The 13,347-nt window shown below is 34.5% G+C and overlaps 1 protein-coding gene across 3 annotated transcripts in view; it reads right to left on the bottom strand.

Annotated features, from left to right (window-relative positions):
- Positions 1–209: 209 nt before the first annotated feature.
- Positions 210–13,347, bottom strand: part of LOC132731102 (uncharacterized) — a 29,482-nt gene continuing 16,344 nt past the window's right edge. For all 3 annotated transcript variants that reach the window (XM_060717221.1, XM_060717238.1, XM_060717229.1), the window contains 4 exons: positions 5,645–5,772; positions 3,228–3,350; positions 1,162–2,110; positions 210–810 (listed from right to left, as the gene is read on the bottom strand). In XM_060717221.1, the coding sequence (XP_060573204.1) occupies positions 794–810; positions 1,162–2,110; positions 3,228–3,350; positions 5,645–5,772 (1,217 nt within the window). In that variant the 3' untranslated portion in view covers positions 210–793. The remainder of the gene's footprint in view (positions 811–1,161; positions 2,111–3,227; positions 3,351–5,644; positions 5,773–13,347) is intronic.

Here is a 13,347-nt window from a genome sequence, read left to right as displayed (position 1 = left end):
GTGTTCAGAACAAAACCTATCCAGCAATCGTTATTATTATCTTGGGAGTAATTTTCCCTCGCTTAATTCAGTGGAAAATGGTATTTTATTACCCTCATTAGTAACAGATTAAACTGCTTTCTTCTTTCAGTATGTGCATGGCATTTACACAAATATTTTATTGAGAGATATGGGTTTAGATAAGGTGTAAATAAGTGAGAACACCACCGTAAAACATTAGGTTTATTATCACGACAGGTGTAAACAAATACTAGTAAGTAATAATTAAATTTATAATTTTAAATATGTTATAAATTTTGTCATTTACAATTCATTTAATATGGCATTACAAAAGAAATATACATATAATGTATTTTTACCAAAGACAATCAGTGAAACAGAATATACATGTACAACAACAACTACCAGACTACAAATTGATTCAACAAACAAATTAAATATCATTTATACAAATAAGTTAATAATAAATTATCAATTTCTTTCTACATAAGAATTCACATTTATAAATGTTTCAGTTTCATATCACATCAAGTCATATGTCAATATAATTAAACTTGTGCCTACCGGTTCTGTACACATACAGTAGACATCAGGTTAACCCTGACCTTCAGAAATTGTGAAATAGATTTGCCATGCTTTGAATTTTGATTAGTCCATTTGAATTTTAAAGGATTTAAATGTCAAAATATAAAATGGAGCAGCAAACAGTATAGAGTTAGGCACTCAATATATCTTTCTTTGATTGTAAAATATACCCAATAACCATGTGCAAATGTATAGCTCAATGCAAAACTCAAGACATCAGACTATCTGCAAAAGAAAAAAATCAGTGATTCATGCAAGCAGGAAAAAAAGAGTAAGCTTATTCGCCTTCCCAGATGTTAGAAACTTATCAAAAATTATCCCTTACTTTTTTTGTTAAATCTCTGTTACAGTGCTGTATTAATTATGTAATTTAACTTAACAATTCCAGACAAGAATTTTTATCCTTTACAAATTACAATATACATCTATACAAAATGAAAAGAAATAAAATTATCCCTTTAGTTTTACAGAATCTTGCAAGTTTTTTCAAATGGCATTATGACTTAAAGACACCTACCCTTATCAAAACATTTTAAAATCACATACATACCCAAAATAGCAAATTATTTAACTTACCCACTGGCACAGTTGCTAGAATTTCTTCACGAGATCTTGTATCAGTTGCAGTATAGCAAACAATAGAAATTTTCTTCTGAGGACAAGTAAAGTCTTCATCCATCAGGGTACATACTGATATACAATCTCTTTTAGATGGTTTACTAACTTTGGGGCAAATCTGTTTATTTTCACTTTCTCTTCTTTCTACAATAAATAGGTTATTTACACTGCGTGAACTCACACTAGAATAGCTTCTTGTGTTGAAATCAAGTAAACCTTTTGGATGGAAATATATTTCACTTGATTTTCTTTTACTTGGTCTTCTTGTAAATATAGTACAGTAATTTTTCCTGGCCAATTTTTGAGTTTCAGCATCTGGCACATTCAGAGCAGATTCTTCAATATCAAACACATCATCATCAAGAGAAGCATCTTTATCTGCAGTTATGACATTACTTGCAGTTATTACATTACTTGCAACGATATCAGAATTATCAATGTGATACACATCTTCAACTATTGTGTCGGACTGAACCTTTTCATAATTTTCAACATTTTCACTTTTCTTGGCTTTCCTGAGATCTTGGCTAATAGCATTTCGACTATTCTTAACAATGGTTATATCTATGTCATCAGTTTTATTTATAGAGCCCTTGTTCATATAATTACTTGCTGATATTCTAGATGACCTTCTCCTGTTGAAATCAGACTGACTCGTAACTCTCGATAGACCACTGCTAGACCTCTTCCTAACACTGTTTCTCAATTCTCTTGACTTTAATGTCCTCCGGCCTCTTTTATTTACAACTTTGGATTTAAAAGTAGCTGCATTTTTTGGCTTCTTCAAGCCTCTTCGTTTATTTGACTTAGGGCTTTCTTTCATACATTCAGTTGTTGGAGACAAATTTTTTCCAGCATTACTTATATCATCTACATATTTTAATGTATCATTGATCTCAACCTTGTCCTGAAACAAACAAGAGAAAATAAGACGGTACATATTACTGGATTATATGAAAAGAAATCAATATAAATCTAACAAAAAGCATCTCAGACAGGATTATCTACCGTTTACACCGGTGCTAGAAAACTCTGTCTTACACCCCCATGTAAGACAAGTCGCATGCATTAAATGACGTCATTGACGCGCGCCTTATATGAATGAATCGCGTTCTTAGGATGACGTCATTTTTCCGTTATGAATGAAGTTGTATTATCATACGCTACTATAAGTAAAAATTGCGTAATGAGAATATCAGTTTGCATAATTTCTGTTCCGAAAATAATTGACACGTAATATGCAAGAAAAAAGAATCAAACACCGGCTGTTGGTACAGACGGGAATATCTAGCTCTCGGGTAACTGTTAAGCGGAAACTCGGCAGAGCCTCGTTACCGCTGTAAACAGTTACCCTCGAGCTAGATATTCCGGTCTGTACCGGTAGCCGGTGTAAGATTCTTATAGTCACACACTGCCAAATTACCAGTCAAACAGGAGAAAATTTATAAAATTCACAAAATCAATATTAAATATATATATCACACTTAATTATCAAAAAGTACAAATCTGGTATATAACAGCAATTGGATTGTTTTCATTCTTGTCACCTGCATTACTCATAAAGTGAAATAATACATGTAATTCTAAAACATTATCATGAGTTATGGTTCAACCAGAAATAATGCAATCAGCTGTTATAACAACTGACCACCAGACTCTGACAGTATTGGAAATTCATTGTTAAGGAGAAATTTCCCCCCATGGAAGAATAGAACTAGCAAATATAAATCTGATGCTCTCTCTATTGAGCTAAGCAGGCAAACTTTATCCATTGTTTGCCATTATCTATAATTATGGACAGTAAAACACTACAATTATCTGTTAACCTCAAAACTTGTCCTGTCACCAATTCCCCAGCCCCAATTTAGGACAAATTTGTCAGGTCAGATCTTCATCTGTAAGTATATATATTATGTCAAGCTATAAATGATCTTACATGTTCTAAATAGTTAAATGATCTTTTGTGTTCTAAATAGTTCAATTGGAACACTTTGCAAAACATATATTGTATGGCATTAAGATACCTGGTGAGAATCTATTAATGTGGTAGACAGCTGTATACATTCCTCTGAATTAACTTCCCTTGATTCATGGAAATGAAGCAGATCCTCATCTCCTGAATCAAAGTTGACTGAGGATATATCAATCTGAAATAAAAATGAGGGAAAATAAGGAGGGAAAATAATGATAGGCGGGAAAATAATGATGAGGGATATCAATTATGAGGGAAAATAGAGGAGAGAAATGTGAAAGTGTAATGGGAGGAAATTTGATAATAGAAGGGAAGTAAGTGGTAAATTGCAGGTAAAGTAGATGCTGGAAATTATAGAAGCACTTGCAGCAACAATTAGGCAATGTTAATCATGATTTGGGAAAAGGGGTGGAGGTGGCTATCTCTAGGTTATAATATGTATTGATACAATAATATTACTAGAGTACTTAAAACAATACAGTCAGACCTGTGTTAATGACCACCCTGTAAATAAAGACCACTCAAAGATAAACCTTCATATATAAAAACACAAGTGAGTACACTCCAAATAAAGACCACTTGTCTATAATGGCCTTATCTTTGGCCTTTTCTTTTGATAGTCTTTATTCACAGATAAGGTAATGAAGTAAGGGGTTTTAATAGTTAGGCTGCTAGTAGTTTTGAATAAGGTCAGATTGCAAGGATGTGCAGGTTGGCCAGCATGGCTAACAAGAGGGCCATGATGGCCCTGAGGTCGCTCACCTGTATATAGGCCCCACCAACCCCCCCCCCCCCCCCCCAACGTTGCAGGGCCAATTTAACCCAAGGGCTTTTATTTGCACAAACTTGGTAGACACCCATAAGAAGATGTTTCATGCTAAACATCTAAGCTCTAGCTCATTGGGCTTTTTAAAAGAAGATTTTTTTAAAGTTTTTACTATACACATATAGTTAAAACAATGACACCCCTGGGGCCGGGCCAGTTTTGACCCCAGGGCTTTTATTTGAACAAACTTTGTAGACACTTACTAGAAGATGTTTCATGCTTAATATCTAAACTCTAGCTATTTGGGTTTTTCCAAAGATTTTAAGTTTTTGCTATACACATATAAAGAAAATCAATGACCCCTGGGGCGGGGCCAATTTTGACCCCTGGTCTTTTACTTGAACAAACTTGGTAGACACCTATTAGAACATGTTTCATGCTAAATATCTTAGCCATAGCTCTTTGAGTTCTTTAAAAGAAGATTTTTTAAGTTTTTACTATATGCATATAGGGAAAATCAATGACCCCCAAGGGCGGGGCCAATTTTGACCCCAGGGCTTTTATTTGGACAAACTTGGTAGACACTTATTAGAACATGTTTCATGCTAAATATCTTAGCTCTAACTCTTTTGGTTCTTTAAAAGAAGATTTTTTAAGTTTTTTTTCTATATGCACATAGGGAAAATCAATGACCCCTGGGGCGGGGCCAATTTTGACCCCAGGGCTTTTATTTGAACAAACTTGGTAGACACCTATTAGAACATGTTTGATGCTCAATATCTTAGCCATAGCTCTTTGAGTTCTTTAAAAGAAGATTTTTTAAGTTTTTACTATATGCATATAGGAAAATCAATGACCCCCCCGGGGCAGGGCCAATTTTGACCCCAGGGCTTTTATTTGAACAAACATGGTAGACACCCATTAGAACATGTTTCATGCTAAATATCTTAGCTCTAGCTCTTTGGGTTCTTTAAAAGAAGATTTATTAAGTTTTTACTATATGCATATAGGGAAAATCAATGACCCCCGGGGCAGGGCCAAATTTGACCCCAGGGCTTTTATTTGAACAAACTTGGTAGACACTCACTAGAAGATGTTTCATGCCAAATATCTAAGCTCTAGCTCTTATGGTTTTCTAAAAGAAGATATTTAAAGTTTTTTTCTTTTGGTTGCCATGGCAACCAGAGTTCTGCATGGAATTAAATTCTTTGAACAATTTTTAAAGGTGACCACCAAAGGAACATTCCTGTGAAGTTTGGATGAAATTGGCTTAGTGGTTTATGAGGAGATGTCATTTAAAGTAAAAGTTTACGGACGGACGGACGCCGGACGAAAAGCGATCACAAAAGCTCACCCTGTCACTTTGTGACAGGTGAGCTAAAAATGGTGGCATTTGTCTTAGCTGGCATAAAAAAAGGTTAAAATATATAGGTTTTCCGTACCAGGAAGGTTGAATATTAATTTAAGCTGATGACAGTGACATTCAAACAAGATGTGAATTTTTTATTTTATTTTAATCTTCCACTATCATCACTAAAGATTTTTTATCAAAGTTTTGCAACTCAAGCAATATAATTGAAAAATAATTATTTCTGATGCAAATATTTAGATATGTTTAAATCAATCTCCTTCCTTATTTCCTGAAAAATCTTACAAAGCATACAGGTTTTCTTTAATGACTGTTACAATGTTAGAATTATTACCTCAAACTGAAAGGCTTGCCCTTGTGTGTCACCTTTATTTGGTGTGCTTGATCTGATATTCTGCATTTTCTGTTTAGGTTCACATGGCAGCTGTTCATCATCATTTTCAATCACAGTTACCTTTGATTCTAAAAATATTCAATATTTTTCGATTCTTTAAATTTACAATCAGATAAACAAAGTGGGCAAAAATAGCACATAACCAGTAAACAAGAGGGCCATGATGGCCCTGAGGTCGCTCACCTGTATATAGCCCCCTCACCCCCCCAACGTTGCAGGGCCAATTTTAACCCAAGGGCTTTTATTTGCACAAACTTGGTAGAAACCCATAAGAAGATGTTTCATGCTAAACATCTAAGCTCTAGCTCATTGGGCTTTTTAAAAGAAGATTTTTTTAAGTTTTTACTATAAATATAGTTAAAAACAATGACAACCCTGGGGCCGGGCCAGTTTTGACCCCAGGGCTTTTATTTGAACAAACTTTGTAGACACTTACTAGAAGATGTTTCATGCTTAATATCTAAACTCTAGCTATTTGGGTTTTTTCAAAGAAGATTTTAAGTTTTTGCTATACACATATAAGGAAAATCAATGACCCCCGGGGCGGTGCCAATTTTGACCCCAGGGCTTTTATTTGAACAAACTTGGTAGACACCTATTAGAAAATGTTTCATGCTAAATATCTTAGCTCTAGCTCTTTGGGTTCTTTAAAAGAAGATTTTTTAAGTTTTTACTATATGCATATAGGGAAAATCAATGACCCCCTGGGGCGGGGCCAATTTTGACCCCAGGGCTTTTATTTGAACAAACTTGGTAGACACCTATTAGAACATGTTTGATGCTCAATATCTTAGCCATAGCTCTTTGAGTTCTTTAAAAGAAGATTTTTTAAGTTTTTACTATATGCATATAGGGAAAATCAATGATCCCCCGGGGCAGGGCCAATTTTGACCCCAGGGCTTTTATTTGAACAAACTTGGTAGACACCCATTAGAACATGTTTCATGCTAAATATCTTAGCTCTAGCTCTTTGGGTTCTTTAAAAGAAGATTTTTTAAGTTTTTACTATATGCATATAGGGAAAATCAATGACCCCCTGGGGCGGGGCCAATTTTGACCCCAGGGCTTTTTTTTTAACAAACTTGGTAGACACTCACTAGAAGATGTTTCATGCCAAATATCTAAGCTCTAGCTATTATGGTTTTTTTAAAGAAGATATTTAAAGTTTTTTCTTTCGGTTGCCATGGCAACCAGAGTTCTGCATGGAATTAAATTCTTTGAACAATTTTTAAAGGTGACCACCAAAGGAACATTCCTGTGAAGTTTGGATGAAATTGGCTTAGTGGTTTATGAGGAGATGTCATTTAAAGTAAAAGTTTACGGACGGACGAAGGGACAGACGCCGGACGAAAAGCGATCACAAAAGCTCACCCTGTCACTTTGTGACAGGTGAGCTAACAAGAGCTGTCACAGGAGACAGCGAAGCTCGACTAATGAAATACTGGACGCAGTAAGGAGGACAAAACTATGAAAGAAAAATCAATTATGTATAATTATGTATTCAGTTACAGTAAAAAATAACATTTGTTAACATAAATTCCAAGATCAAGGGGAATAATTCTAGAAATAGTCATGCTAGAGTTATGGACCTTGCCACACAACATTTGTGTAATGATAAGAAATATATATTTGAAGTTTGAAGTAGATACCTTAAAAAATAAAGAAGTTATTATATTTCTTAAAGAAAATCCTTAGTTCAAAGAGAGATAAATCTGTAAATATTGCTTCAAGAGTTATGAACATTGTCACATAAATGTAATTGATGATAAGGAATAAGTATTTGAAGTTTGAGGTAGATACCTTTAAAATAAAAAAGTTAAAATAAAAAATAACATTTTTCTAGTAAATAAATCTAAGTTTATGGGGAGATAATTCTTGCAATATTGGTGCTAGAGTTATGAACCTTGTCACATAAGATGTGGATGATGATAACGTAAATATAATTGAAGTATGAAGTTGATCCCTTCAGAAATAAATAAGTTACAGTAAAAAATAATATTTTTTTATGGAAAATTCTAAGTTCAAAGGGAGATAAATCTGAAAATATTGGTGCTAGAGTTATGAACCTTGTCACATAAGATGGGGATGGTGATAACTTAAATATATTTGAAGTATGAGATTGATCCCTTAAGAAATAAAGAAGAAACAGTAAGAAATAGTATTTTTTGAGGAAAATTCTAAGTTCAAGGGGAGATAAATCTGAAAATATTGGTGCTAGAGTTATGAACCTTGTCACATAAGATGGGGATGATGATAAGGTACATATATTTGAAGTATGAGGTTGATCCCTTAAGAAATAAAGAAGTATCAGTAAAAAATAGTATTTTTTAAGGAAAATTCTAAGTTCAAGGGGAGATAAATCTGAAAATATTGGTGCTAGAGTTATGAACCTTGTCACATAAGATGTGGTTGATGATAAGAAACATATATTTGAAGTTTGAAGTTGATACCTTAAGAAATGACAAAGTTATAGTGAAAAATATTTTACTGCACCAAAACTTTAATCTAAAATCTGGACGCGGACGCCGGGGCGAGTAGGACAGCTCTCCATATACTTCGTATAGTCGAGCTAAAAAACCAACAAAAAAACAACCAAAAACATTTTCTTTTCTTTGAGGGTCATACAAATTAATGAAATACAATGTAAACTCTGATGAGATCATATTGATATTAAAGCGATTTTGAACACTTTGGTGGTTGAACACTTTGTGAAAAAAAAATTGACACCAGTGACTGCTCCCAGATGCCATTCTAACACAGATATGACAATACTTAACAATTAAGGAAAGTATTTATTATTTTGTCCGTGAGACCTTGACACAATCAACTTCAAAATTCACCAAATAGCCAATATCCATGCACAACTATATAGCAAATATCTAATATAATAATCATTACATGACAAAAACAAGAGGGCCATGATGGCCATGAGGTCGCTCACCTGTATAAAGGCCCCCCTCCCCCCAACGTGGCAGGGCCAATTTTAACCCAAGGGCTTTTATTTGCACAAACTTGGTAGAAACCCATAAGAAGATGTTTCATGCTAAACATCTAAGCTCTAGCTCATTTGGCTTTTCAAAAGAAGACTTTTTTTAAGTTTTTACTATACACATATAGTTAAAAACAATGACACCCCTGGGGCCGGGCCAGTTTTGACCCCAGGGCTTTTATTTGAACATACTTTGTAGACACTTACAAGAAGATGTTTCATGCTTAATATCTAAACTCTAGCTATTTGGGTTTTTTCAAAGAAGATTTTAAGTTTTTGCTATACACATATAAAGAAAATCAATGACCCCCCGGGCGGGGCCAATTTTGACCCCAGATCTTTTATTTGAACAAACTTTGTAGACACTCACTAAAAGATGTTTCATGCTTAATAACTTAACTCTAGCTATTTGGGTTTTTTCAAAGAAGATTTTTTAAGTTTTTGCTATACACGTTTTAGGAAAACCAATGACCCCCGGGGCGGTGCCAATTTTGACCCAAGGGCTTTTATTTGAACAAACTTGGAAGACACCTATTAGAACATGTTTGATGCTAAATATCTTAGCCATAGCTCTTTGAGTTCTTTAAAAGAAGATTTTTTAAGTTTTTACTATATGCATATAGGGAAAATCAATGACCCCTGGGGCGGGGCCAATTTTGACCCCAGGGCTTTTATTTGAACAAACTTGGTAGACATTTATTAGAACATGTTTCATGCTAAATATCTTAGCTGTAACTCTTTGGGTTCTTTAAAAGAAGATTTTTTAAGTTTTTACTATATGCATATAGGGAAAATCAATGACCCCCTGGGGCGGGGCCAATTTTGACCCCAGGGCTTTTATTTGAACAAACTTGGTAGACACCCATTAGAACATGTTTCATGCTAAATATCTTAGCTCTAGCTCTTTGGGTTCTTTAAAAGAAGATTTTTTAAGTTTTTAATATATGCATATAGGGAAAATCAACGACCCCCCCCGGGGCAGGGCCAATTTTGACCCCAGGGCTTTTATTTGAACAAACTTGGTAGACACTCACTAGAACATGTTTCTTGCCAAATATCTAAGCTCTAGCTATTATGGTTTTTTTAAAGAAGATATTTAAATTTTTTCTTTTGGTTGCCATGGCAACCAGAGTTCTGCATGGAATTAAATTCTTTGAACAATTTTTAAAGGTGACCACCAAAGGAACATTCCTGTGAAGTTTGGATGAAATTGGCTTAGTGGTTTATGAGGAGATGTCATTTAAAGTAAAAGTTTACGGACGGACGCCAGACGGACGCCGGACGAAAAGCGATCACAAAAGCTCACCCTGTCACTTTGTGACAGGTGAGCTAAAAAGCGCTATCTCCATAAATTATTTATAGAAAGTTACAAAGTTAACATGAAACAAAATTTCACTTTCTGATAATATAAATGCATTTACTACATGTTAAAGTGTATAAAGCTGTAGCTGATGCCTGTAGTTTGCAAAATTGTTGTTATGAATTTTGAAAGAGAATCCTTCATAAGTATCTGCATGAAAGAAGTGTGCTTGTTTATTTCCTTTTAGTGGATTGGTCTACAATGTGCACATTTTCCATCATTATTTTAAATATAAATTATTTTCTTGAAAAAGTAAACAAGAGGGCCATGATGGCCCTGAAATCGCTCACCTGTATATAGACACCTGGGCCATGGTCAATTTTAAACCAGGGGCTTTCATTTGAACAAACATGGGTTGGTAGAAGATGTTTATGATAAATATCTAAGCTCTGATGGGTTTATATAAGAGGATTTTTTAAGTTTTTACTATATACATATAGGGAAAAACAATAACTCCCCCCCTGGGAGGAGCCAATTTTGACCCCAGGGCTTTTATTTGAACAAACTTGGTAGACACTGATTTAGTGATGGAAATCGGATGAAATTTGTCCCAATCGATCATCGGTTCAGTCAGATGGGACATAATCGATAACTTTCGAATAAAGTCGCGTTAAAAAGAAATAGGGAACATTAATTTTCTTACCAAGGCACTTGATTATATTAAGTAACATGAATTTCATTTAGCACTTTTCAACATAGTTTTAACCTTATATAGTCATAATTTTACGAAATAGATTTTATTGTTCAATGGATGTCAAATAATACCATTCAAATCACATTATATTACTATTGTTTACATCACTTATTGATCCTGTTCAACTCCAAATTGTCTCCGAGTGATTTTTTGCGATTGGCGAGGTGTGCCTAAAGGAAAATTACCGTCAGAATTAATTCCCTTTGATACTTTTAACATTTTTGACGACGTCGCAGAACAAATTTTTTGTGAATTGATTATTGTCGTTTTACATAACAGTAACTGATTATCGGCGACTTGCTACAATCGGAACATCACTACACTGATTAGAAGATACATTTCTTTTATTTTTTGTATTTCATGCTTAGAATCTAAACTCTAGCTCTTTAGGCTTTTTATAAGAAGATTTTTTTAGTTTTTACTATACAGTAAACTCCAACTGTATCGATATCGCTTGTAATGATATATCGGTTATATTGATACGTTTGTCTTGGTCCCTGCCAACTTCCATTATAACCTAACGGAAGCATCCTCGCATATATCGATATCGCATGTATCGATATTTCGGATATATCGATGTGGATTTTCAACCCCAACGCACATATATTACCTCTTAAAACGATAATTTGCTGCACAAGTTTGTTGTGGAAGAGCAGTCTCGGTCCGCTTGTTTTAATGCATAAAAATCTGCTCGATTAAATACAATGACGCGGAACATGTTCTGTGCGTACGTAACTACCGTTTTGTTCTCAATACAGGTGAATTCATCTCAAAAAATAAAAGCATGGTTTTGTCCTTTTATTGTTTCCTTTCAATAACAATTTTCGTTGTAAATAAGTTATACATGTACATGTAGCTAAAACAGTGAACATGTCAGAAAAACGAAAAAGAAAAATTTTGGATATTGAAACTAAATAAAAATCGTCATGGCATATCGAGCAAAACATTATCCGGTGAAGGTGCTTCCGTCAATAATTCACAAACTGAAAATTGGATGCAGTCAAAACTTCCAAGTTTGATCAAGGACTATGAACCAAAAAATGTCTACAATATCGATGAAACTGGCGTTTTTTATAAAATGACCCCAAATAAAACACTAGAGGTAAAAGGAACAAAATGTTTTGGAGGCAAACAAAGCAAGGACAGAATCACAGTGCTTATCGGCGCAAATATGGACGGTTCTGATAAACTTAAACTTTTGATAATCGGAAAATTCAAAAATCCTAGATGTTTTAAAAATGTTAAAAGTTTGCCGGTAGATTACGAAGCTAATCGTTGTGCTTGGATGAACTCAGAAATATTTATCAGTTGGGTGAAAAAACTTGACAAACGTATGACACGTGAGTAAAGATCTATTCTATTGTTTGTTGATAATTGCCCGGCCCATCCGAAAATCGAGGGATTAAAAGCTGTAAAACTGTTGTTTTTCCCACCTAACACTACATCTAAGATACAGCCCTGTGATCAAGGGATTATCTTTTCATTCAAAAGGCATTACAGGTTACGTGTCCTTGACCATATTATTTCATGTCTAGACAAACATATCGATAAACAGATTAACATTCTAAAAGCCATACAATGGTTTTATGCGGCATGGAAAGATGTAACACCGACGTGTATCCAGAATTGTTTTAGAAAGGCTGGATTTATGAATCAAGCACAGCATGAAATTAATGCGACCCCACAGGGGCATGTTTCCGATTCGTCTGACACAGACGAGTTCGAGGACGATGACATTCTGCTGGCTGAATTGGCATCGAAATGGAATCGCCTTAGAGTATTCAGTGACATAGACAAAAACATTTCTTTTGATGATTACATAAATGCCGATGAGAATGTTGTCTCCGTTGAGCAGAAGTCCGATAGCGATATAATAGCGGAGGTACAGCAAAAATTGAAACCCGCTGAAACCCTGTCGCAGAGTGACGAAGAGAGTGACTCTGAGACTGTTGATGACCTCCCACCCACCATGAATGAGTTTCTTAATGCTATAGACACTTGCAGACGCTTTGTTCTTTCTAAGTCTGATTCGTGTGATTCTGTTTTCGGATGTTTACATGAACTTGAGAAATTTTCAGCTGAAATAGGGAAAGCCAAAAAGCAGACAAAATTAACTGATTTTTTCCGACAGTGAATGTCTTTGTACATGAACAAAACTTAAACAAGATTTACCCATGAGTGTAATTAGTTAAAAAAGCAATTTAATTTTGACGTTTTTTTTTCCAGTGTATAAATTTAAGCCAATGTAAGGTTACCAGTACCTGTGTACATATTACTTTCGGTTTATGTCAGTTTTGTGTTTATTTTGATGTGCAACTGATTTTTTATGCATTCAACATTGATATGCATAAAAAGAATAAAGTTTTGTCGTAAGTACATGATTGTCACATGTCTAGTATATAATGCTACTGCTTATACATGTTGAACGATGCAGTGCATCGTCAGTAAGCTACACACCGTACAGAAATTCGGTTGTAACGATATTCGGATATATCGATATAGTTTTGTATGTCCCCTGAATATCGTTATTAGCGGAGTTTACTGTAATTATACAAATAAGGAAAATCAATTACCCTCTGGGGCTGGGCCTTTTTTTACCT

This window comes from Ruditapes philippinarum, unplaced genomic scaffold (assembly GCF_026571515.1).
Source record: "Ruditapes philippinarum isolate M1 unplaced genomic scaffold, ASM2657151v2 ctg41_1_1_1_1, whole genome shotgun sequence".
In the NCBI taxonomy this organism is placed as follows: domain Eukaryota; kingdom Metazoa; phylum Mollusca; class Bivalvia; order Venerida; family Veneridae; genus Ruditapes; species Ruditapes philippinarum.
This window is presented reverse-complemented; position numbering and strand designations above follow the sequence as displayed.